Source organism: Phascolarctos cinereus, unplaced genomic scaffold (assembly GCF_003287225.1).
Source record: "Phascolarctos cinereus isolate Bilbo 61053 unplaced genomic scaffold, phaCin_HiC Scaffold_2;HRSCAF=192, whole genome shotgun sequence".
Classification (NCBI taxonomy): domain Eukaryota; kingdom Metazoa; phylum Chordata; class Mammalia; order Diprotodontia; family Phascolarctidae; genus Phascolarctos; species Phascolarctos cinereus.
In genome coordinates, this window is record NW_027555625.1 from 295425653 (window position 1) to 295447911 (window position 22259).

The 22259-nt window shown below is 40.3% G+C and overlaps 2 protein-coding genes across 6 annotated transcripts in view; both read right to left on the reverse strand.

Annotated features, from left to right (window-relative positions):
* The window catches only part of LOC110207378 (zinc finger protein 69 homolog B-like), a 34002-nt gene extending 11999 nt beyond the window's left edge, over positions 1 to 22003 (reverse strand). Inside the window, exons 1-7 of one of the 5 annotated variants that reach the window (XR_002324144.2) lie at positions 21928 to 22003; positions 18672 to 18793; positions 18009 to 18127; positions 14701 to 14827; positions 14025 to 14120; positions 2621 to 2693; positions 1453 to 1666 (exon numbers count right to left, since the gene is read on the reverse strand). Coding sequence is in view for 4 of the 5 variants with exons in the window: in XM_020984986.2 (XP_020840645.1) it covers positions 4366 to 4613; positions 14025 to 14120; positions 14701 to 14827; positions 18009 to 18023 (486 nt within the window). In the remaining variant the exon portion in view is untranslated. The other 4 variants (XM_020984989.2, XM_020984986.2, XM_078150113.1 and 1 more) reach the window with 4 other exon arrangements.
* The window catches only part of LOC110207382 (uncharacterized), a 73629-nt gene that overhangs the window by 19696 nt on the left and 31674 nt on the right, over positions 1 to 22259 (reverse strand).

Sequence of the window (22259 nt, forward strand, 5' to 3'; positions counted from 1 at the left end):
CCCACAAGAACATCACATACTCTTAGAAATATGAAAGATACTGGCCTTTCTCCCCAAACCAGTGCCGAAGACACTAGCCCAGAAGGAAAGACAAATTCATGATATAAGGGAAAGGGGGCATGACCAGAGATCCACAAGTGAGAAAGGGATATCAGAGGGGTGTAGGTGTCTGAGTTTCAGCCTGCAAAGTTTAGTTCTGAGAGATAGGTGGAAAGTTGAGCTAGACAAAGTGTAAGATGGTAATTTGTAGATTTACACTGCTGCACAGGCACATGCAATTTTTGAGCTGATAAATCCACCACCTAATCTGGTCCTTCCAACTTTCCCAAACTCCCACCAGCTCAGAAACTCATGTTTCTGCGATTATCCTTAGCCTTCATGTAATCATCCATATCGTTATCATATATGTAATCCTTTCTATCCTGCTTCCACTCTCATCAATGCATATTGAATTCATTGAGCAAGAGTTTTAGATCTAAGATTCTGATTCTTTGTTGTTGTTCAGTTGTTTTTCAGTCATGTCTGACTCTTCATGACCCCATTTGGGGTTTTCGTGGCAAAGGTACTGGAGTGGTTTGCCATTTCCTTCTCCAGCCCATTTTATAGATGAGGAAACTAAGGCAAATGGGGTTAACTGACTTGCCCAGGGTCACACAGCTAGTAAGTGACTGAGGCCAGATTTGAACTCAGGAAGATGAGTCTTTCCTAACTCCAGGCCCAGCACTCTATCCACTGCAATATCTAGCTGTCCTCCTATGATTCTTCCTCAATACTTCCATGAATCTGTTACCTCAATGATGCGGGTATTTTCTCCACTAATACACATTACAGCCCATCCATGCCTTCTCATCCTGTACAATTCTTGTCCATGTTCTTCCATAGGCCTAATTCTATGATTCCAAGTCCTTATGTACTGAGGATGTACCTTCAGGGTTACAAAAACTAAAGAAAGAACGATATGGATAAACAATAAGTCTCTCCTTCCCTAGGAGCTCTATCTGCTCTTCCTCACTAGACAACTCTTTCTTCTATCTACTGGAAGGGCTCAGTACAGTACAGCATAGTCCCCCAACCTCCACAACATTCTATGTGGGAATTCTGATGGCAAGAAAAAAGAGGAGGAGTTCCTGCCACTGTCTGGAGAGTACAGCAGGAGAGCAAGAGTCCCTTAAAGAAGCCTACTTTATGGCTTTCATCTTCTCAGAGACTTGTCCGTTCTCATTTCTCTAATGTGTTCTCTGCTGCCCTATGGAGGATTCCAGGTTTATGGGTCTGCGTTAGATAACTCAGTAGATGGCCTGGAAGGGCACACTTCAAGTCAACAAATACATATTAATTATATACTATATGAAGGGGAATCAAACTAAGTGCCTGATATATGAATACAAAAGCACAATTACCCCTTCCCTCAAGAAACTTACATTCTATTGACAGATGGCACATTAAAAGGGATATGCATTAAGGCTTTATTTCCAAATACAATAGCAAAACGGCAAACATTAATATGACAAATATTGAGAGCATATTGTATGATGACTTAGATAAGGAAATTCAAAACAGCAGCTGAAAAATGTACATCACTTTGACAGCCCTCAAATACAATCTTACAATCTGCAAACAGGATGTGAAGAGGAAAAGGTGAACACAAAGGAACTGAAGAGCCCACCTACCATGGTAAAGAAACAAACAAACAAAAATCATTAGGGAAATTAACTAAGGATAGAGGAAAAGGACAAGAGAAAATATGAAAAGATAAGCAGAGATTCATAGAGGCAGGCTGTCATCAAAATCCAAGCCCTTGTCCTTTTGTAACAGGGGCTGGCCAATGAGTTGTGGGATCGTATCTGGTTGGTAAGCCTGCTTCTGGAAGTGGCTGATAATGCAGAATGATGCTAAGTGGCCCTTCTCCCCTTTAGAGCCTTAGTTCTCTGACTACTTCTAGTGCATTTACTGCAAGCCTTTTTTTTGACTGGTGGCTGAACTGGAACTGGATTTGCATACAAAAGACTGACCTGCCTGGCTGACTCAAGTGAGGAAGACAAGCTGTAAGGCTTTGTGTGGGGAGAGAAGCTTGGGAGACATCTGGAATATGAAGATGAATATGGTTTTCTGGGTTTTTGTGTGTGTCTTTGAGGTTTTTCTTTCCTGCTCCTTTAAGGTGAAGGAAAATCAGACTAGGCTACAGCCTTGCCAGCTTCAAAAGGTCAGGCGAGAGAGCTGCCATGTGTCTAGGAGCTAGAGCGTGTGCCAGACTTTGCAAACAGCTGAGCCTGGAGAACCTCCTATGAGGCTCTTAAGAGCAATTTAAGGGTCTTTGTCCAGAGGTGGACTGATCAAGAGACTTTGTGCCTTGTCTTAGTGCAAGACGATAACTTATCCAGTGGCCCTGTTGAATTCAAAAAGTGAATTTGTGGGTTGAACGTTCATAGTCACTTTAAATTTGAGCCAATTCTTCCCAAGGACCATAGTCGTAAAAGGGGCAATGTGCTTCTATTGTGGGGGGAAATGATTTGCATTTCTGTTCTCTCTTTCCTATCTTGACACCTTGTTGAAACAGTCCAACTCTATACCATCCTCTACACTTAAGTCCCTTACTCCCACATCCCATTACTGATCATACCTTGCCAAGATTCATCCTTGGATTATTTTCACCATCTGTTGCCTTCACTCTTTTCACACGCTGCTGAACAAAACTGGAGAAAATCATGAAACTGTGAAGAACAGGTCCACTATAAATTTGTGACACAACCTCAAGTAGGCACTCATTATACCAAGGCAATTCTCTTATGCCTACAAAGCCGAATTCATTATCTTTCCCTAAAACTCTTCCCCTCTTTCCAACTTCCCTATTGCTATCAAGGGCACTAGCATACTTATGGTCACACAGGCTCACAACCTGGGTGTCATCCTCAACTCCTTCACCTTCACTCACCTTCCACATGTAATCTGTAGCCAAAATTGTGATTCTACCTTTGACTCCTCTGACACAGCCTCCACCCTGGTGCAGGCCCTCAGAGTCTCATTCTGGACTACTGCAATAGCCTTCTAGTTGGTCTCCCTGAATCAAATCTCTCCCCACTCCATTTCCTTCTCCATTCAGCTATCAAAGTGATCTTCCTAAAGTACAGATAGGACCATGTCACGCACCTACTCAACAAACTCTAGCGGTTCCCTGGTGCCCTGGCATCAAATGTAAAATACTGTGTTTGACTTTTAAAGTCCTTCAAAGTCTGGCCCCTTTCCACCTTTCCAGCATTCTTATACTTTATTTTCCTCTACATACTGTATCATCCAGTGACACTACTCTCTTGCTGCTCTTGCACATGACACTTTATCTCCTGACTGTGTCTTTTCACTGGCTGTCATCTATTCCCAGCATGCTCTCTGTCTGATTACTTCTGCCTCCTGGCTTCCCTGGCTCCAATCCCACCTTCTGCGAAAGGCCTTTCTGAATCTCTCCTCAGTGCTAGTGCCTTCCTTTTGAGCGTAACTTCAATTTACCCAGTATATATCTTGTATGTATAAGATACCGGCTATTGACTTGATTTTAACATATCTTCTCAGTAAATATTCCTCTCTAAAAGGTAATTGACTTTAACTGGTAAATGATACCGAAGTGCTAATGACTGGAGGTTACTGATGATAAAAGGGAGATACTAATTGTATCTGGCAATTGAAATTGCAGAGCACGCAAGAATGGGAGACTTAGCTTATTGCACTGGAAAAATATCCTGAATCCCACAAGGGTAGCCCTAGAACTATGAAGGGAAGATGTAGTTAGCCAACCTTGTTCTTGGAAACCTTACCTGCTAGTGTATGATTAAGAGTTAGATTAAAGATTCTCAGAGCATAAAAGGATTTTTTAATTTCTGAATTGTTATAATAAACCTCTAACCCTCTGCCTTAACATCCTGAATACAGTTAACAACTTAATCATCCTACAATACTAATTTCATCATGTCTTTTCTAGCTTTAAAAACGCTAATCCTTATCCTTTTCCCTCCACTTGTCCCCAGGATAAAGTTCCAAATCCTCAATCAGGTATTTTAAAGTTCCACATAGTCTGAAGCCCTAGAGAAGAGGTGAGAGCGATGTCTATTTACATTAGAGCTTTACAGGAATCTGCTAAATGCCATTCAAGGCAAGCTGAGAAAGGTAGCCCTTAAAAAGGTGAAAAAGGCCACAGCACATAAATAAAGCCCTGTCAGGGTAGGCAGAAGGGTGGCAAGCATGCAATTTACTCTGTAGATTGCTCCAAGATTTGGTCATGAGAGTTACTAATAAGGAATAACAGAGGGCTTGGACTCTTCCTTCCAACTAGTGTAAAGGAAAGGGTTCATTTCACAATGACTTGCAGAAAGTATATTATGTTACAGTGTAACATGGTAAGAAATTATTTTGATGTAAAAGAAATGTTGAAATGAGAAAAGAGTGAATATTAAGAGGGATCAAATATGAAGGGAGGCATAGCAGGGGTGTCACGGTGCTTGTCTTGAATCTCTCTTCCCACAACCTTCTTAGAATTAGGCTTGAGGATAAGTGGAAGACAGCCTTTCTGATCTGGTTTACACAACAGGTATACCTGGTCATGTTCTTTGGGTTATATAATGCACCTGCAACATTCCAAAAGTTGATCAATTAGAATATACTGAACCAATATGTCATGGCATATCTAGGTAATACCCTGATTTTCTCTCATCCTGTCCAGGCATATGTCATTTGACCCGTGACTTGCTCACCCAGTCCCTTTGCTAGGGTTTCTGTTGCAAAACCAAGAAGCGCATTTTTAATCAGAATCAGGTGACTTTACTGGGGTTTGTACTAGGTCCAGAAAGACTACAAAAGGATACAACAAATGTATATACACTATGCAAATCCAAGTTCTATAAGCCAGATTCAAGTCCTTATAGATTTTTCTAGAAATGGGAAATTTCTATAGTCAATTCATTCTAGGCTACTCAAAACTGACAGAACCTCTTACTGTAGTATTAAGGAATAGGACATCGAATAAATGAGGAGTTCAGAAGGAAGGGAGACTTTTTAGCCTTGAAAAGAAAATTCATTGCTGTGTTTTTGCTGGGAAAATGGTAAACCTAGTTATCTTTTTTTTTTTTTGGTGAGTGGGGATAGATTCCTTTCAGGTAGCTTTATACTTGTCAGAAAAGGAAGATTTACAAGAACCTCAGGTGGCTTGCGGGGACTTTGTTATTCCTGTCAGCTGAATTAATAAATCAATAAGTACTTATTGAGTGCCTACTATGTCCCAGGCACTGTGATTGATGCTGGAGATAACAAGGCAAAAGCGAAACAGTTCCTGCCCTCAAGTGGCTTACATTCTAGCTGGGGAGAGAGACACAAGCACGTGAACATAAATATTTATTCAAAATATAGGCAAAATAAACACAAGTTAATGGTGGGGCCACTAGCAACTAAAGGAATCAGGAAAAGCCAGTGCTTGAGATAAGTCTTGAAGGGAACTAAGGATTCTAAGAAGTAGAAGTGAGAATGAAGGGCATTCCACACATGGGGAAAAGCCCATACAAAGACACAGAGATGGGAAATGGGTATTTGAAGCCAGTTTGACTAGATCAAAGAGTAAATTAAAGGAGTACGGTAAGGGGCAGAAAGATAGGTTAGGTCCAAGTTTTGAAGGGTTTTCAATGCCAAACAGAGGAGTTTATGTTTGCTCCCACAATTAATGGGGAGACAGGGGAATTTACTGAGTAAGGCAGTGACATGGCCAGAACTGCCCTTTAGAGAAATAGCTTTGACAGCTATGTAGGGGATGCATTAGAGAGGGAAGAAATTTGAGTTAAGGAGACCAATTAGGAAGTTATTGCAAAATCCAGGTGACAGGTGATAAGGGCCTGAATTGGGGAAGTGGATGCGTGGGCAGAAAGAAGGGGATGGATTCAAGAAGGAACTACATCCTTATGTATTGGGAACTAATAGCCATTAAATCTGCCCTGGAAACATGATGGTGCCACTTGGAGAAAGCTTGCCACCCAGTAATATTCCTGACCACTAAAATTCAGCCTGTTTTAATGAAAACTGGATCTTATCTGCTTGCCATTCCTGGCTAACTCTTGTTTTCATGAGTTTTTCACCAGGTACAAGTTACACATCGGTAGCTTGAGGAGAGGCCCAAATGCAGCTACTATTTGCCTCAAGGTATGCCCAAATGAGACTTTTCAGAAGAGGTTCCTAGCATCACCACACAACCAGGAAGAGGAATGCTTGTTCACCATGTTGCTCAGTAAGCCAGACATCTCTGAGGGAAAGGGGAGAACCAAGAACCCAATCTGCTGGCAGAAAGGGTGGCCAGACTAGGCCTAGACAGCCAATCCTATAGGCTACACTCAAAGCTGCAACGAGTGCCAGGGCCCCAAAAGTGCTCCCCAAAAACAAAGAGGGCTCCTGTAGCCATTGGCAGTAAATTGACTATAAACTGGGTGGAGAATGATAACTGATTTGTCACAGTCATAAATATAGTGCACTAGAAAGATCTCTGAACTTAGAGTCTGAATACCTGGGTTCAAATCTGGCTCTGACATTTACTAGCTGAATGACCATGGGCTGGGTTAGCCGCTTACTCTCTCTCAGTCTTATTTTCTCATCTATAAAACACTGACACCCCCTATTTCACAAGTTTGTTGTGGGGCAAGCACTTTCTAAAACTTTAAATGACATTAAAATATGAATGACTGCTCTCCTCATAGCAGATTATGTCTGTAGAATGTGCCATTGATTCTGTCATAGCACACAGATAATATGGTAAGCAGCATCACTCCCTTGCATGGGCTTCCAGCACAGCTCATCTATATGAAGGCCCATAGCTGGCCAAAAACCATCAGAAGAGTCTACAGAAACGATCACCTCAGCACTGCAACCACAAGCTGGTGGTCAGAGTCATGCAAAGCAAAATTTTAAAATAAATATGAACAAATATTTGAACGTTTATTCTTTGCTGCACCAACACACACACACATAAAGGCCCATCCAGTTCCTTCCAATGGAAGAACTTGCCCAAAACAAAAACAAAAACCCAAAGCTATATATCCTCTTCTTAGCTCATCTTTCCAGGTCGCTGATTTGCAGGATCTTCATCCACATGCCTCTCTACATGGGTATACCCCATGGCTCTGCCCTAAGCCTCTTCTCTTTTCTCTCTATACTCCACCTCTTGATGATCTTGTAAGTTCTCACTGGAAGAGTTATTTTTATGCAGAATACACATATCTAGTCCTCATTTTTCTTTTGAGCTCCAGTTCTATATCACCAATTGCCTGCTGGACATCTCTACTGTATGTCCCATCTGCATCTCAAACTCAGCATGTCCAAGACAGAAGTCATTATCTCTCCCCGCAAACCCATTCCTCTTCATTTTCTTATTTTGTCAAAGGCTTCACCATCTTTCTAGTTTCACAGATTCATTACAAACTTAGAGTCATCTTTACCTCTCCATTCTTCTTCACTCCTCATAACCAATGAGTTGCTAAATCTTGACGATTCTGCCACCACATCATCTCTCATATCTGTCCTCTTTTTCCTACTCACAAGCTCACAGCCTTAGTTTATGCCCTCATGACATCTCACATGGATTGCTGTGGGTTTTTTTTAACCTGGACTATTGCGATAGTCTCCTAATTAGGTTGTAAAGATTAAAAGAGATGATGTAACTACAGTGGCAATATGGATAGAGCACTGGGCTTGGAATCAGGAACACTCATCTTCATGAGTTCAAATCTGGCCTCAGACACTTACTAGCTGTGGGACCCTGGGCAAGTTACTTAACCCTGTCTGCCTTAGTTTCTCATCTGTAAAATGAACTGGAGAAGAAAAAGGCAAACCACGTAAGTATCTTTGCCGAGAAAACCCCAGCGACTGAAATGACACAGCAACAACAATAAAATTACAGACCTAAAAGCAGTAGGTATGTGTGTGTATATCAGTTGTTATTATTATTACTAGATTTCCCTATTTCCAATCTCTCCCCTTTCCAATTTATCCTCCAATGTTCCCACAGTTGATATTCCCATGGCAAAGGTGTAATCATGTCACTCCTGAGCTCAAGAACCTTCAGTGAGTTCTGCCCAAAGGGTAAAATACAAACTCTTATGGCATTTAAAGCCTTTCACAGTCTGGCCCCAATCTCTACTTCCAGACTGATTTCACATCATTCCACTTCATAGATTCCAGCCTCATTATATTCTAACGAAACTGGCCTCCTAGCTGTACCCCATACACACTATTTCATTTTCCAATGCCCTTTCTTTCAAAGGCTCACTTCCTCACTTTGTCTTTTTGGAATCCCAGCTCGCTCCACAGTGCAGCTCAGAGGCCACCTCTCATTTAAGGCTTTTCCTGCTACCCTAGTTGTTATTGCTTTCCGACCCCCAAAATTACTTTGCGTTTACTTTGTATTTACTTATCTGTGTATACATTGCACTGTCCTGCAAAATGGAAGCTTCTTGGGGCCAAGAACTGTGTCATATTTGTCTTTGTATGCCCAGCTTAGCATAATGCCTTGAACAAAATAGGTGCTTGATAAACATTTGTTGAATTGAATTGTTTCATCCAAAAAATTTTCCCAGTAGATAAAGCAACCTTGGTGCACTGGTAACAATACCTGCAGATGGGAATCAGAGATATTCTATCACCACTGAGACAGGTACAGGAAAAAGGAGCAACAATTTATAAAAGTTCTACTTATTAGAACTTGGAGACCAGATCTGGTTGAATCATATACACCTCCCCACAGATATTAATACATGTAACCAAGGGAAACCAAGAGAACAAAGGGATGAGAAGAACTGCATTTATGAATAATTGTGCCACCTTTCCAGAATGCAGAGGTGTTTAGCTGGGAATATTTAAGGAGAATAAGTGTAATAACTACTGCCCACAGCCCTGCTGCCTTTGGGAAAAATGGGCTTGTTATTAGAGAATAGACCCAAGTAAGTTTTCAGAGCATGGGGAGGTGAAGTTTCACCTGCGGTTATCCTGGAGCATTTGTGTGTGCTCCACCGCGGGGCTGACCTATCTGGTGTGAGGTCTCCAGCTCAGGAAGAAGCACATAGGGCATCTGTGAGGTACAGCTATGCTGGCTAATGGTGAGAGAAGACATAATGGTAAAGGGGCACACTGGCAACAGAACCCTTAGGGGTCGGTGGCCTGGCCTGGGATGGGAAGTTAAGGGGTGGAAGAACAGGCTTCACTTTCCCAGGGCAATGACCTCCAGAGGGGCATGCTTCATCCACAATGTGGTTCCACTCACTTCACAGCCCCATACCTGCACTCTGCGACCTGGTACAAGAGCCCTATACAGAAAGTGCACCCCCTCAATATCAACCCCATCAGGCAAATGCCCAGAGGCCCCAAGCTAGATAGAGCTTTGTTTTTCCCTCTCCCTTAATTATCAATTATAATTTGTTAACAAGTCTTGTAAATCCCATCTCTAAGATATCTCCCATATCCATCCTCTTCTATTTCCATTGCCACCATTATAATACAGGCCTGTCTGACCACAACTTGGACTATTACAAAATCTTCCATGTTTTCCCACCTTCATCTTTTCTCTCCTCCAATCTATTCTTCATACTCCTTCTAGATTGATCTTCCACATACATAAATCTGGTTGTGTTACTTCATTGTTCAATGTTGGGGCAGCCAGGTGGAGCGGTGAAATAGAGCACTGGACCTGGACTCAGGAAGACCTGAGTTCAAATGTGGCCTCAGATATTCACTACCTGTGCGACCCTGGGCAAATCACTTAACCTCTGCTTGCCTCAGTTTTCTCATCTGTAAAATAGAGATAATACTCGCACTTACCTCCCAGGGTTGTTGTGAAGTTCAAAAATGAAATAATTGTTAAACATTTAGCACAGTGCCCAGAACATAAGTGCCATGTAAATGTTAGCTAATATTATTATTATTAATGTTCAGAAATCTTCAAATGCTCCCTACTGTCTCTTAGATAAAGTTCTAATTCCTTGTATTCAAAGGCTTACATAACCCGACTCCATTCTACTTTCCAGCTTATCATATGCGATTTCCTGCTACATATTCTACCCCTCAGCCAAACTGGATTATTTATCCCATTCTGCCCTCTCCTCTGAACCCTCAAACATGCCTTAAGCTTTCCCAAGCCTCCATGCCTTTCTGCCTACTATTCTCTATACCTGGGATGTGACTTTCCCTGTCCCAGTTCCTGAATTCCTGCCTACCCTTAAAAGTCTAACACAACATGAAAGTCTCCTTGATTTCCTCAGTGGGTAATGACAAACCTCAGACCTTTGGAAACATTTTATGTGGGACTCTCTAACATGTTGATCATATATATTAAATCTGTGTATGTGTCATATCATGTTACCGAACAGCCTCATGAGAGGAAAGATCATGCCTTAACTGAACTTTGTATGTATTTCAGTGCTTAGCAGAAGGCTTTTCATACTATAGGTGCTTAATAAATATTTACTGAATTGAACTTCAGATTAAAACAAGAAAAGGTATCTAATATTTTTGAGCTCTAGAGCATGTCAACAAGTTCATCAAATGAGTTAGAAGCTATGACTAAGGAGGTAAGAAGTTATCAGATGCTGGGCTAGACCGTCCAGGAATGATATCCTGAGAATGACTAAGTAGAGGGCTGTGATGCTGCTGCTGCTGCTGCTGACAAAGATAACAATAATTGTAATAATAAAGATAACTTGCTTCTACATCACACTCTCCTTCAACTGATTTTTGCAACAACCTTGTAAGGTAAGTAAAACCAGTATTATCACCCTCAATTTACAGATGAAGAAACTGAAGCTCAGGGAAGTTAAATTACTTGGTCAAGGTCACAAAACAATTCAAGGTCAGAGCTAAGACTTGAACCCAATTTGCTTTATCCTAAGTCCAGTGTTCTTTCCACTATCCTAGTCTCCCTTATAGAGGAGAAAAATGCTTTGTTTAGGGTCTTGGCTCCAGCTTCCATAAATGAAAGATCAAGGTTTCTAGAAGGCTAATACAGTAACCTAGGCACTCAAATCAACAGCTAGAAAGCTAGAACTAGAATAAAATGGCCATGCCCTAGGAAGATGCTGGGCAGAAAGGAGTCCAAGAATACTCAGCTCAGTGATTTGTGGTTGGTGCTTACCAGAATTAAATGACCAGAACTATAGATGGTTACTTATTTCATTTGTTATATTACTACTCCTGCACCTATATGTTTATGTTGCAGTAAAGCCTATTTTTTAAAACATAAGAAGTTGCTGTCTCCTTATCATGCAGCAGGGGATGGGAAAAAACATCTGGATTTGATAAGCTAGGAAAGAGAAAAGGAAGAAACTCTGAGACCTTGTCCCATAGAGGCTGTGGGTGGTAGAAATGCTAAGTGTGGTAGCTACCATATTGTCTGGAAAAAAGTGAAATAATCCCATGAGCCGAGAGTGCTAGGTTGGGGGAAAAGGGTGGAGGGAGGAAGGCAATATACCCCCTTCAATTTCCAGGCCTAGGGGCTGTGCACAGCATCTCACTAAACCCTTGGGGTATAATCCATTAGCTGTCCCAGGTTTCATAAATTCAGATCCAGTGGACCTTCCCCCACCACTGCCTACTAACAATATACATACCACACAAATTTCCAACTTCATGACTTTCTCCTGCTATGTCTTCCCCCTCAATGCATTCTTTCCCACTCATAGAATCCCACTTAAGCACAGCTCAGGGCCTATAACTTCCATAAATCTTCCCAAGAACTCATTAATTACCCCTTTTTCTAAACTCCTAAAGCACCTATTACCAATACCATTCATTCTGCTCTTTTGTTCAGTCATTAGGAAATTGTTCATTTCCTATTTCAAGCCAAATTAAAAGTATTTATTAAGCACTTAGCATATGTCAGGCACTATGCTAAGCTATGGTGATACAAAGAAAGACAAAAACAGTCCCTGAACTCACAAACTAATCGGGGGAGAAAAGATGCAAACAGCTAAGTACAAGCAAGCTACATAGAGGAAAAATTGGATATAATCTTGGGGGGAAGGAAGGCTGTAAACATTAACAAGGACTAGGAAAGGATTCTTGCATAAGGTGGGATTTTAGCTGAGACTTGGGGCAAACCAGGAAATCCAGGAAATGGAAGTCAAGAGGGAGAGAGTTTCAGGCATGGGGGACAGCCAGTAAAAACTTGAAGCTCTACACATCTTGTTTCTTTCAACTAAATTTTAAAGTCCCAGAGTGCAGTGATGAAGTCTTTTACTTTTCTTGCATGGTGTTTCTCTCAAAAACTAGTACAATGACACATACCTATCAACAGGCCAGGGAAGATGAGGCAGGAGACCCCTAAACAATAATGAAAGAGATAGCTCTATTCCCCCTGCCTAACTCAAAAGCAATACATCAATCAGTCAACGGAAGGCTCAGTGCCAACTATGTTTCAGTGCAGGCAATTTTTTAAGGGTCAAAAACAAGCTTGTGAGCTTTGAATCTTGGTGTCAAAACAAAATGAATGAATATAAAACAATTATAGAATAAAACATATAGACTCTAAGCAATAGAAAGCTGAGAGAGGGTCATATAGGGCAGAGAAATCAAGAAATGTTTCAAGGATACAGGGGAATGTAGAATTGGGCTCTCAAAGATGGGTATGATTTGAAGAAAGAGGGCCAGAGAGAAGCCAAGTAGAGGGACAACATGATTAATGGCACAGGTGCAAGGAAGACACTAAGCAGGAAACGTAAAAGAAATTGTCTGGACTGGCACAGAGAGAGTACACCTTCCAGGGAGTCCAGGAAAGTTAGTTTGGTTAGAGAGAGTGAGACAAATTACAGAAGGACTTAAAAGGTAGGCAAAAGAGTTTAAAACTCTAACAGGAGTTCCTAAGTAAAGAAATTAAATGAGGAAAGGAACGTGTGAGGCATAACGCTCTGACAAATTGGTTTGGAGAGATGAGTGACTACCATCAAGAAAACCAAGAGATTTGAAATAATTCAGACATGAGGAAATGAGGATCTATCCTGGATGGCAGCAGTGGGAACAGAGAATAAGGTTGGGGGAGGTCAAGAAATATTTCACAGAAAGAATAGATGATTCATTGATTGACTGGATATAGAGTATTAGGCTAGTTTCTAGACAGATAGAATAATGTTCCCACCAACAGAAATGGGCAAGTTGGGAAGAAGGGCTAGTTTGGAGGCAGAAATAATAGCCTGGTTTGGGAGAGACTAGGTTTGATCCTACAACAGGTCATCCCACTGGAAAAGTCCTGCAGGCAAATGTAAATGTGTAACTGAAGTAAAGGTGAGTTATCAGAGGTGATGCAATGTGGCTTTGTGGATCATCAGCATAGAAGGGATAGTTAAAGCCTTGAGACTTGACTAGCTCTAGGAAGAGAAGAACAAGGAGAAGAGGACAGAGCACTAAGGGACCTTACAGTTTGGGACATGAAAACAGTAAGAAGAGAAAATTTGGACTGGACAAGATGTAAAAAATCAAAGAAGGATATACTTTCAGTAAGGGCTGTACCTTCCAAATGAGGCACTGATGTTAAGAATCATTAACAACGAAAAAGACTGTCAGTATTAACCTTCTAGAACAGATTTCATACAGTAGTGGGGATGGGTGTTAGGATTTTAGTAAGGGCAGGTGGAAGCAGTGGATATAGGTAATACATTTGAGAAATCTGAGTAAAAATGAGAAATCTGAAGGGAATTAAGGGGCAACAGGGCAAAGCAAGAGAGTTCCTTTGTTTTGTTTTCTTTTAAGATATTTAAGGGCAGATCTATCCAAATCTGAAGACAGAAGGGAAAGGGCCAGTGAAGAGGAAGAGAATAAGGATGCTAAAGAAGAAAAGAATATTCATGGGATCAATGTCCTTGAAGAGGTAGAAAAGGATAGGCTCCAGAGAGGACAGATGTTTGGTTAGCAGCCCTTTTCCAATGGCTTCAGGGATTTGGAGTTAGGGAGAAGGCACTTTGAAGAGGGTTTCCTAATATACATTTACCCCAAGTGACTCTCTGAGCTAGTTTTTACTCACTCACCTGCATAAATGCACCTTGAGATTTCTTTTTCCAGGATCCATGGCTCCTCCCCTTGCTCCAACTGGGAGATCATATTGGGTTTGGAAAAGGGATACCCTGAAAGAGGAAAGAAATGGAAAACAGTTATTTGTGGAGGGATAACGTCATCTCAGAATTAAATTCTGGCCATTTCCTCTTCAGGAACGAAAAGTAATGATATTAGAGAATAATGCAAAAGACTCTTCAAAAGTACTCAGCATTACTAGATGTTGCTAGAAAGAGAGGGGAAGAGATGATTTTAACTTGGAAATATAATTTGGCTTATAAATCTCTCTCTTTGTTAAAAGAATGGAAGTCTCCCACATTTATAGATATTTTCAGTGGGACTTTTGGGGAAAATTCTTCACCTAGGGAAGTAGATGACTAAAAAAATGTACACGTACAGTAAAAGTGTTTATGTAAAGCACAATGAATCAGTCACATCCAGTTCCATAAAACAAAGCCCTTTCACCTATGAACAGAGAGCAGAAACATCGAGACTACTGATTGCAAAATGATCACAAGTCTTTAGCTCCTGCACCAAAAAAACAAACGAGCCTCAGCTAATCAATTCAGAGGCTCCACAGCTTTTAACAATGGAAAAATTAAAGAAACCCAAATAGGAAAGTTCAATGTCATGGGGAGAAACTGCCCTTACCTAGAAAAACTAGGTTCCTGTAGTTCTCCAGCATCACCTCCCTATAGAGGTTCCTCTGAGCAGGATCCAGTTGTCCCCACTCCTCCTGGGTGAAGTCCACTGCCACATCTTTGAATGTCAGGGATTCCTGAAATAGCAAAGTCAATTTCACTGCATAATAGTATGTTAACAATATATTTACTATTTCTGTCTGTCTACATTTATTTATGAGTTATTTTGTAAAACTGATGTACAATGCTGGGAAAAATAGGTTAATTCCTTTAGATTGCATTCAATAATTGTCGTAAGTTATCATATTAATTTTTTAAATATTCTTTTCTGACCTTTAACTTCTTGTTTTTATTATATTTTTCTACACTGGAGAAAGGCACATTGAAATCCCATATAATTATTGTCTTACTATCTACATCTTTGTATAATTTCAGTTAGTTTTTCCTTTAGGTACTTAGGTTCTACACCATTCAGAACATATATAGTTCATAATGATATCATTTCATTATTTCTGACACCTTTAAGTATACGATGGTTTCCTTCCTTGTCTCTCTTAATCCATCCCATTTTTACTTTTGCCTGAGATCAAGACTGATAGGACAGAATGCTCTTCTTATCTGATGTTAGTTAAATTCAGAATAAAATAATAATAAATACAGCTACTCCAGGTCAAATCTAACCAAGTCAAAGAGAAGTCACAGTATGGTTAGTCTGCTCCCAACTGGAGGGATTGGAGGGAAATGGACCTAAGATAGTAGAGTGGTAGGGGACAGTGTGGTGAGCTCCACTCCACAAAATTTTCCAAACATATCCAGAAAATCCTGATAGGGAAAGCCAGGAAAAGTCACAGTGAGTCATTTATACAGCCCAGCTTAGCATAGGGAAACAGAAATAGAGTTTTCTGGACACTGGAGACCGGGTTGGACAGGAGCATGCTATATATAAAGCACTCCGGTAACCAGAAGGATCCTGTGCAGTAGGACCAGAGGAAGTCTCAAACTCATACCAGGACTCAAAATGGGGTACTTCACTGGGGAACAGGTATAAATTGGCAATTTTGTCTCCTACTGCCTAGTTCTGGGTCACAGATCCAGGGCAAACTTCGAAAGGGACCTGTACATAGGGGTGGCATTCCTCAGTAAGGAATTCCTGGGTTCAGGAATCAAGAAAGGAGAAAGCCAACAGCAGCAGGAGTGGTATAGCTCAGACCCAAAGCTCAGAGCACTTCAGCCTCTAGCCCCGCCTGCAGAGAAATAATCAGGGCGGGAGCAGACAAAATAGAAACTAAATTCTGCCACTTTGAATCAAGAGAGCTTTCCAGATGGTTAATGGGAGGAAATCCAGAAACAACTTACTCTTAAACAAACCCAAACTGAGGTCAGAAATTTGCAGAGCTCAAAGCAGAGGAGCACCAATTAGACTTTGCCCTGGATCAGACCATTTTGGGAATCACTGAAAGCTTGCATATCACCAACCTGTCCCTGAGATTCTTGAACAATACAAAACTCAGTAACTCAAGATGCAGCAACAGGATCAGCCTAGACCTTTTTTCCAGAAATGCCATAGAGCTCAGCCCTAATGTCAAGTCTGAAGTCAGTAAGTAGGCTGAAGAAATGGGCAAACAAAAAAGAACTCCACTATAGCGAGTCATTATGATGGCTGGGAAGCACAAGACACGAACACACAATAATAAAATGATGCCAAAACATCTACAAATAAAGTCTGAAAGAAAAACACAGCTGGAGCACACGTTCAACTAGAATTTCTGGAAGAGATGAAGTAAGAGTTAAAAAACATTTTTATAAGTGGAATGAGAGAATTTGAGGAAAAAATTGGAAAAGAAATGAGACTTATTGAAGAAAGAACAAAACATGCTACCCATCTCCTGATAGAGAGGTGAAAGACTCAGAATGTAGAATGAGACAAATATTTTTAGGACATGACCAGTGTAGACACTGGTTTTGAGTGGCTATACATGTTTGTATTGGGCTTTGCTTTTCTCATGCTCTCACATGGGGAAGATTGAGAAGAAGGATACTGGCTCATTAAAACAAACAAAAATCATTTTCTAATCTAGGGTTGGGTTTCTCAAGGCACATTAGTGTTAGGACAAGGGGATAAAGGATTCCAGAATGGAAGCTAGTGCAGAGTTGAGTTGGTTCACCAAAGAGTTTAGATAGTGAAGGGAACAAAGAATAGCCAGCGAAGGGATATATAGAATAATGTCTGTATTATTAAAGGGATGGTTTCTGAACATTTTAAAATAGAAGCAGTGAAAACCAAGAGGCACCATGACTTCAAAAAAACAGATCAAGACAAACTAACCTTACTTTCTTTTTTAACAGAGTTATTAAACTGGTAGATCACAGAAACACCAGAGACACAGATTTCAGCAAAGTATTCAACAACATTTCTCATACTATCCTTGAAGACAAGATGATACTATGGTCAGGTGGATTCAGAAGTGGTTGAATCACCAGAATGGAATAGTCATTAATGACTTCCTATCAACTTACGGGAGGATCTCTAGTAAAGTTTCCACAGAAATCTATTCTTGGTCCTACCACTATTTAACATTTTGCTTTTAACAATGTGACCACATTGGTAAGATGAAATATGCAGAAAAGGATGCTCACGAGAATGAGGAGACTGGACATCATACTGTATGATGACTAGTATAATCCAAAAGAGAGAAGGCTTGGGGGACGTGAATGTTATCTTCAAATATGTAGAGAGTTGTTATGGGAAAGACAGATTTGACTTATTATTTTTGGCCCCAAAAAGAGAACTAGAAGGAAGGGGTGGAAGTTGAAAGAAGAGACAGAGTTTGGGTCAATATAATAAAGGACTTCCTAACACCCAGAAGCGTCCTAAAGTAAAATGGGAAGCCTTGAGAATTAATGGACTCCCCTTCACTGGAGGTCCTTCAAGAAGAAGATGAATGCCATTCACTGGGGATGTCCTAGAGGTAATTCTATTCAAGCACAGGGTGGATTAGATTGTTTCTAAAATAATGCATAATTATTGTATATAATTATATAACTTACATAATTATATAATTTTTATATATATATTAGTTAAATTCAGAATAAAATAATAATAAATACAGCTACTCCAGGTCAAATCTAACCAAGTCAAATACATAATATTATATATTATAATATATAACAACAATATAATATATTATAATAACAATGTAATACACAAAGAACATACTGAGGATTTAAATATCCTTTGTTTTCCCTATTCTCTCTCTAAGAGGACGTTGGTATCTATTTTTGCATCTTACACATTAAGCTCAGGAGCATTCCCATTACCTTGTTCAGGGGCATCCTCTCCAGATGGGATGTTCAATCTGCAATTCAAATCCGCATCCCTAGAAGAAAGCTGGCCTCAATCACTCAGACTGCAAGCTTAAACATTCTATTGAGGAACCCTGTGGGTCAAAGATATCAATTAGAGACAAAAGGAGGAACTCAACAGCCTCAGACACAAAACCTCAATCTCATCCTCACCACTCGTATCTAATCAGTTACCAAATTCTGTCAATTTCATCATCGTATTCCCTTTTCTATATTCTATCCTCTCTATTCCTACTTCTATCACCCTCATACAGGCCCTTACCAGTATCTACCTACCTGTTTTACCGAAATAGCCTCCTAGCAGATTTTGCCACTTCCACACTCTCTCCATCCAATGTGTTCTTCAGACCACAGCCAGATTGTCCTTATTCATGTAGATCTGATCAAGTTACTCCTCTGCTCTATACCATTTAAAAGCTAAAGTCCAAACTCCTAATATCTTGACATTCAAGGCCTTTTAAAATCTAGTACCATCCTACCTCTCATATTAACATGTGACAGTAACAGCCCCAACCACACAAAGGAGGCTCTGGCTCCTCTCTAGGCCTTTAGGTCACTGCCCTTATCAGACCAAGAGGTTTATAAAGAATGAAAGTTGGACCATTGTTCAATAAATACCTGAAAGGTCACCTGATGCACTGGCAATCACACCAGATCTGGAGAATGGAGACATTGGTTCAAATCCTAACTGTGACACTTATTAGTTCTGTGATGTCTTCTTGCAGCCTCATTTTCTTCATCTGCAAAGTTAAGATAATAATATTTGCATTATCTAACATGGTTTATTTGGGAAAGTGGTTTATAAACCTTACAATGCCATAGAAATGTCAGTTGTCATTATTACTACTTCTATCAAATATAGGTTCTTAGGGCCAAACAGACTGCACAGGAAGTCATAGCCAATCACAGCATTTAGTTTCAACTTCTCTTATGTACTATCATAATCTATTCATTATGTGTTGTATCTCCCTACTAGACTGCAAGTTCTGTGAAGGCAAGGATCATTTTTCTCATTCATAAAGGTATCTGGTACAATTCCAACATAGGACCCTAAATGTTATACTGAATTCTTTCCTGCCCCTCCCCTTTGTCCCTGGCTAAATAGACAGATATGTATTTATTTTACTTATATGTATGTGTGTGTGTGTGTGTGTGTGTGTGTGTGTGTGTGTGTGGTCTCATTAAGAAATTATGTATATTATAGAGGCTGTAGGTGTGTGAAATTTTTCTTAATTACAAGTCATTTCTAGGAAGTAATTCTCCTTTATCTGAGAGAAACTACAAACATTTTTAATTCCCAAGTTAACAGGCACCTGGTCTAAGGGAATTTGCTTCCCTTGCTAAAAGTAGACTCTTTACCAACATTTCCTAATGACTGTGATAAATCAAGAGAAAAATGATTTACAAAGAATTGTAGGATTGTGTAAGTCTTTATGCTAGAAGCAATTAGTTTATATAAGAATAGTCACAGAGAAGCTATTTTTATAATGATAAAACAATGAAAAAACTAGAAACAGGATGGGAATAACCAACCTAACTGCATTTTACTTCATGGCTTTGAAAAATTACAAACATATGCATTATATCAATACATAAGCAACATGGAATAAAGGAAAAGGCACTAGACTGTGATGAGCTTGAGTTCTGGCTGTGCCTCCAGCTAACAGACATCAGACAATTCACAGCACAGTGCAGTGTTAAGAGCACTGGCTTTGTAATGAAAAGACCTGGGTTTGAATTCTGATTGTGCTATTTACTTAACCTGTGTAATCCTGGTTAAGTTATTTACTTTTTAGGGACTTAGTTTCTTATCTGTAAAATAGGGGCAATAATACCTACCTACCCAAAAGGTTTGTTGCTATATAAATGTGTTATTGCCATTCTGGAATCTGTGACTCCAAGGTTGTAGTATTTTGTATTTGCTACATATAGAAAAATTAATTACATGGTGGTAATTAGTTTCTACATTATTTAGGTCAGTCTTCAGCTAGTCTTTCTAATTTGGAAGTTTGTCAATGCTTATACTCACGTCAATGTTTACACTTATCTCTGTATTATGAGGAGACATTTATGATGGACTTCAAAGGAAGATCTTTTTTGGACTGAAATAGGGAATTCCAAAAAAAAGAAATTCCTTCTACTAGGAAAGAAAAGCACCTTTTCAGCCACTTACAGTCTTAGAAAAAATGCCTACCACTCTGAGAAGTTAAATGGCTTTCCCAGGCTGACCTAGCAAATATGTGTAAGAAGCAGGACTTGAACCCAAGTCTTCCTGATTCCAAGGCTGCCTCTCTATCAACTACTCTAAGTTACCATTAAAAACAATAAGTAATAATAATAATCATTGTAGTATATTAATGTCTATAGGATCAATTTTAACCATGTACAACATATATTTAAGATCATGCCAGAATGAGAATAACTGAGTGGTTTTTTTCCTACTAAGTTATTTAATAGTTTTTTTTTAAGTGACACAACTTCATTTTATATTCTGAACCTTAAAGTCACTCAGGAAAATAAAATCACAGAAAAAAATGAGATCCCCAGGAGACCAATAAATACAGCACATTAGTTGTTAACTAAGCCAGAATCCAGTTATTCCAAGCTGTGGTATAGTCATTAGGCTTTGTGGTTCAAATACTATTACTTTCCAGCTCTGGAATCTCTAGCTTTTACCTCTAGGATAAAATATGAACCCCTCTGTTTGGCACTCAAAGCTAGTACAATCTGACCACAACCTACCTTTCCAGTTTTATTACACATTGCTCATATTTGCAAACTCTACATTCCAGCCAATCTACTTCTTCAGTTGCCCATAACCATAAATGTCATTTCAATCCCTGTCGCCTTAATTTTGCAAAGGCTTTCTTCCAAGCAGAAAAAGAAAGACTAACTTTTGTCTCTGTACCCTGGCTTAATAAATGTTTGTTGGTTAAGTGGATCATACTCCCTCACCTCAGACTCTTCCCTAACTTCCTTCAAGGTTCAGTTCAAATGTCACTCCTTACAAAAGAATTTTCCTGATCTGCTTCTTCCCAGTTTTTAGCATCCTGCCCCCCCCATTATTCCTGATTTACTCATCTTTGTACATAAAGATATATGTAAAATCCAGGTCAGGAACTCTTTCTTTTTTATATTAGGATTCCCCAGTGCCTAACACAGTATCTGGGAACATGGTAGGGGTTTAATAAATATTCTTTGAATGAATGAATCTTAACTCTGTCACTAATTTACTGTGTGACTTAGCTTAAATCACTTTCTCTGTGTTTTAATTTCTTCTATCAATCAATAAACATTTATTAAGCACCTCCTAGGTGCCAGGCGCTGTGCTAAGCGCTAAGGATATAAAAAAATGGCAAAAGACAGTCGCTGCCCTCAAGGAGCTTACACTCTAACAAGGGAGACAACAAAATTGCAGGCCGGTTATACTCGATGGCCTCTAGTTCTGAATGCTGTAGAACGGCTGGAACAAAACACAGGACTTTAAAAAAGCCTCTAAGACCCGTTTTCCTTCTGCCTTCCCCAACCCATCTCTCCTCCCAGCCTGTCCATAAGGAAGGTATCTTCACCCGTCTCAAGTAAAGAGGCTAAGGCAGTGACAGGTGGGCGGGATCAAACTCACTCCGAGAGGAAGGGAAAAGAGAGGAGAGGCGGGGAGTGGGCGGGGCCGGCCCTCGGCACATGCGCAGAAGGGAAAGCTTGTCAGGCGCCCCCAAGGTCCCTTTAATGCACTGCTTTGCTTACACCCTTCGGCTCCGGCCCCACCCTCAGCGTGGAGAGCTGCCCTGATCTGACTGAGGGGGCAGCGGGGAAGTCGGCTAGATGCCCGGGCCCCTAAATACCTGGTGTTTGGGGTCCCCGGGGACGAACTCACCACAGACAAAGGACGCGCCTCCGAGCAGAAGTCCCTACAAACCGCACAGGGGCTGCGCGCGCATTCCCAGGCAGACAGAAACTGCGCCTGCGCAGACACAATCCAAGACTTAAGCTACCTGCCAGAATCGTCCTTGGGGATCCGCCAACTCCTTCAGCGAGTCACGCAAAGACGAGCTGAAAGGGCTTTTTTTTTTTTTAAGCTATTAGAATGTTAGAGCTGGAAGGAACGTTAGAACGATAGAATGCTAAAGCTGTAAGAGCTTTAAAGCAAAGCATTCAGCATCAGACCTGGAAGAGACTTCAGTATATGTTTACTAAGTGCCTACTAGG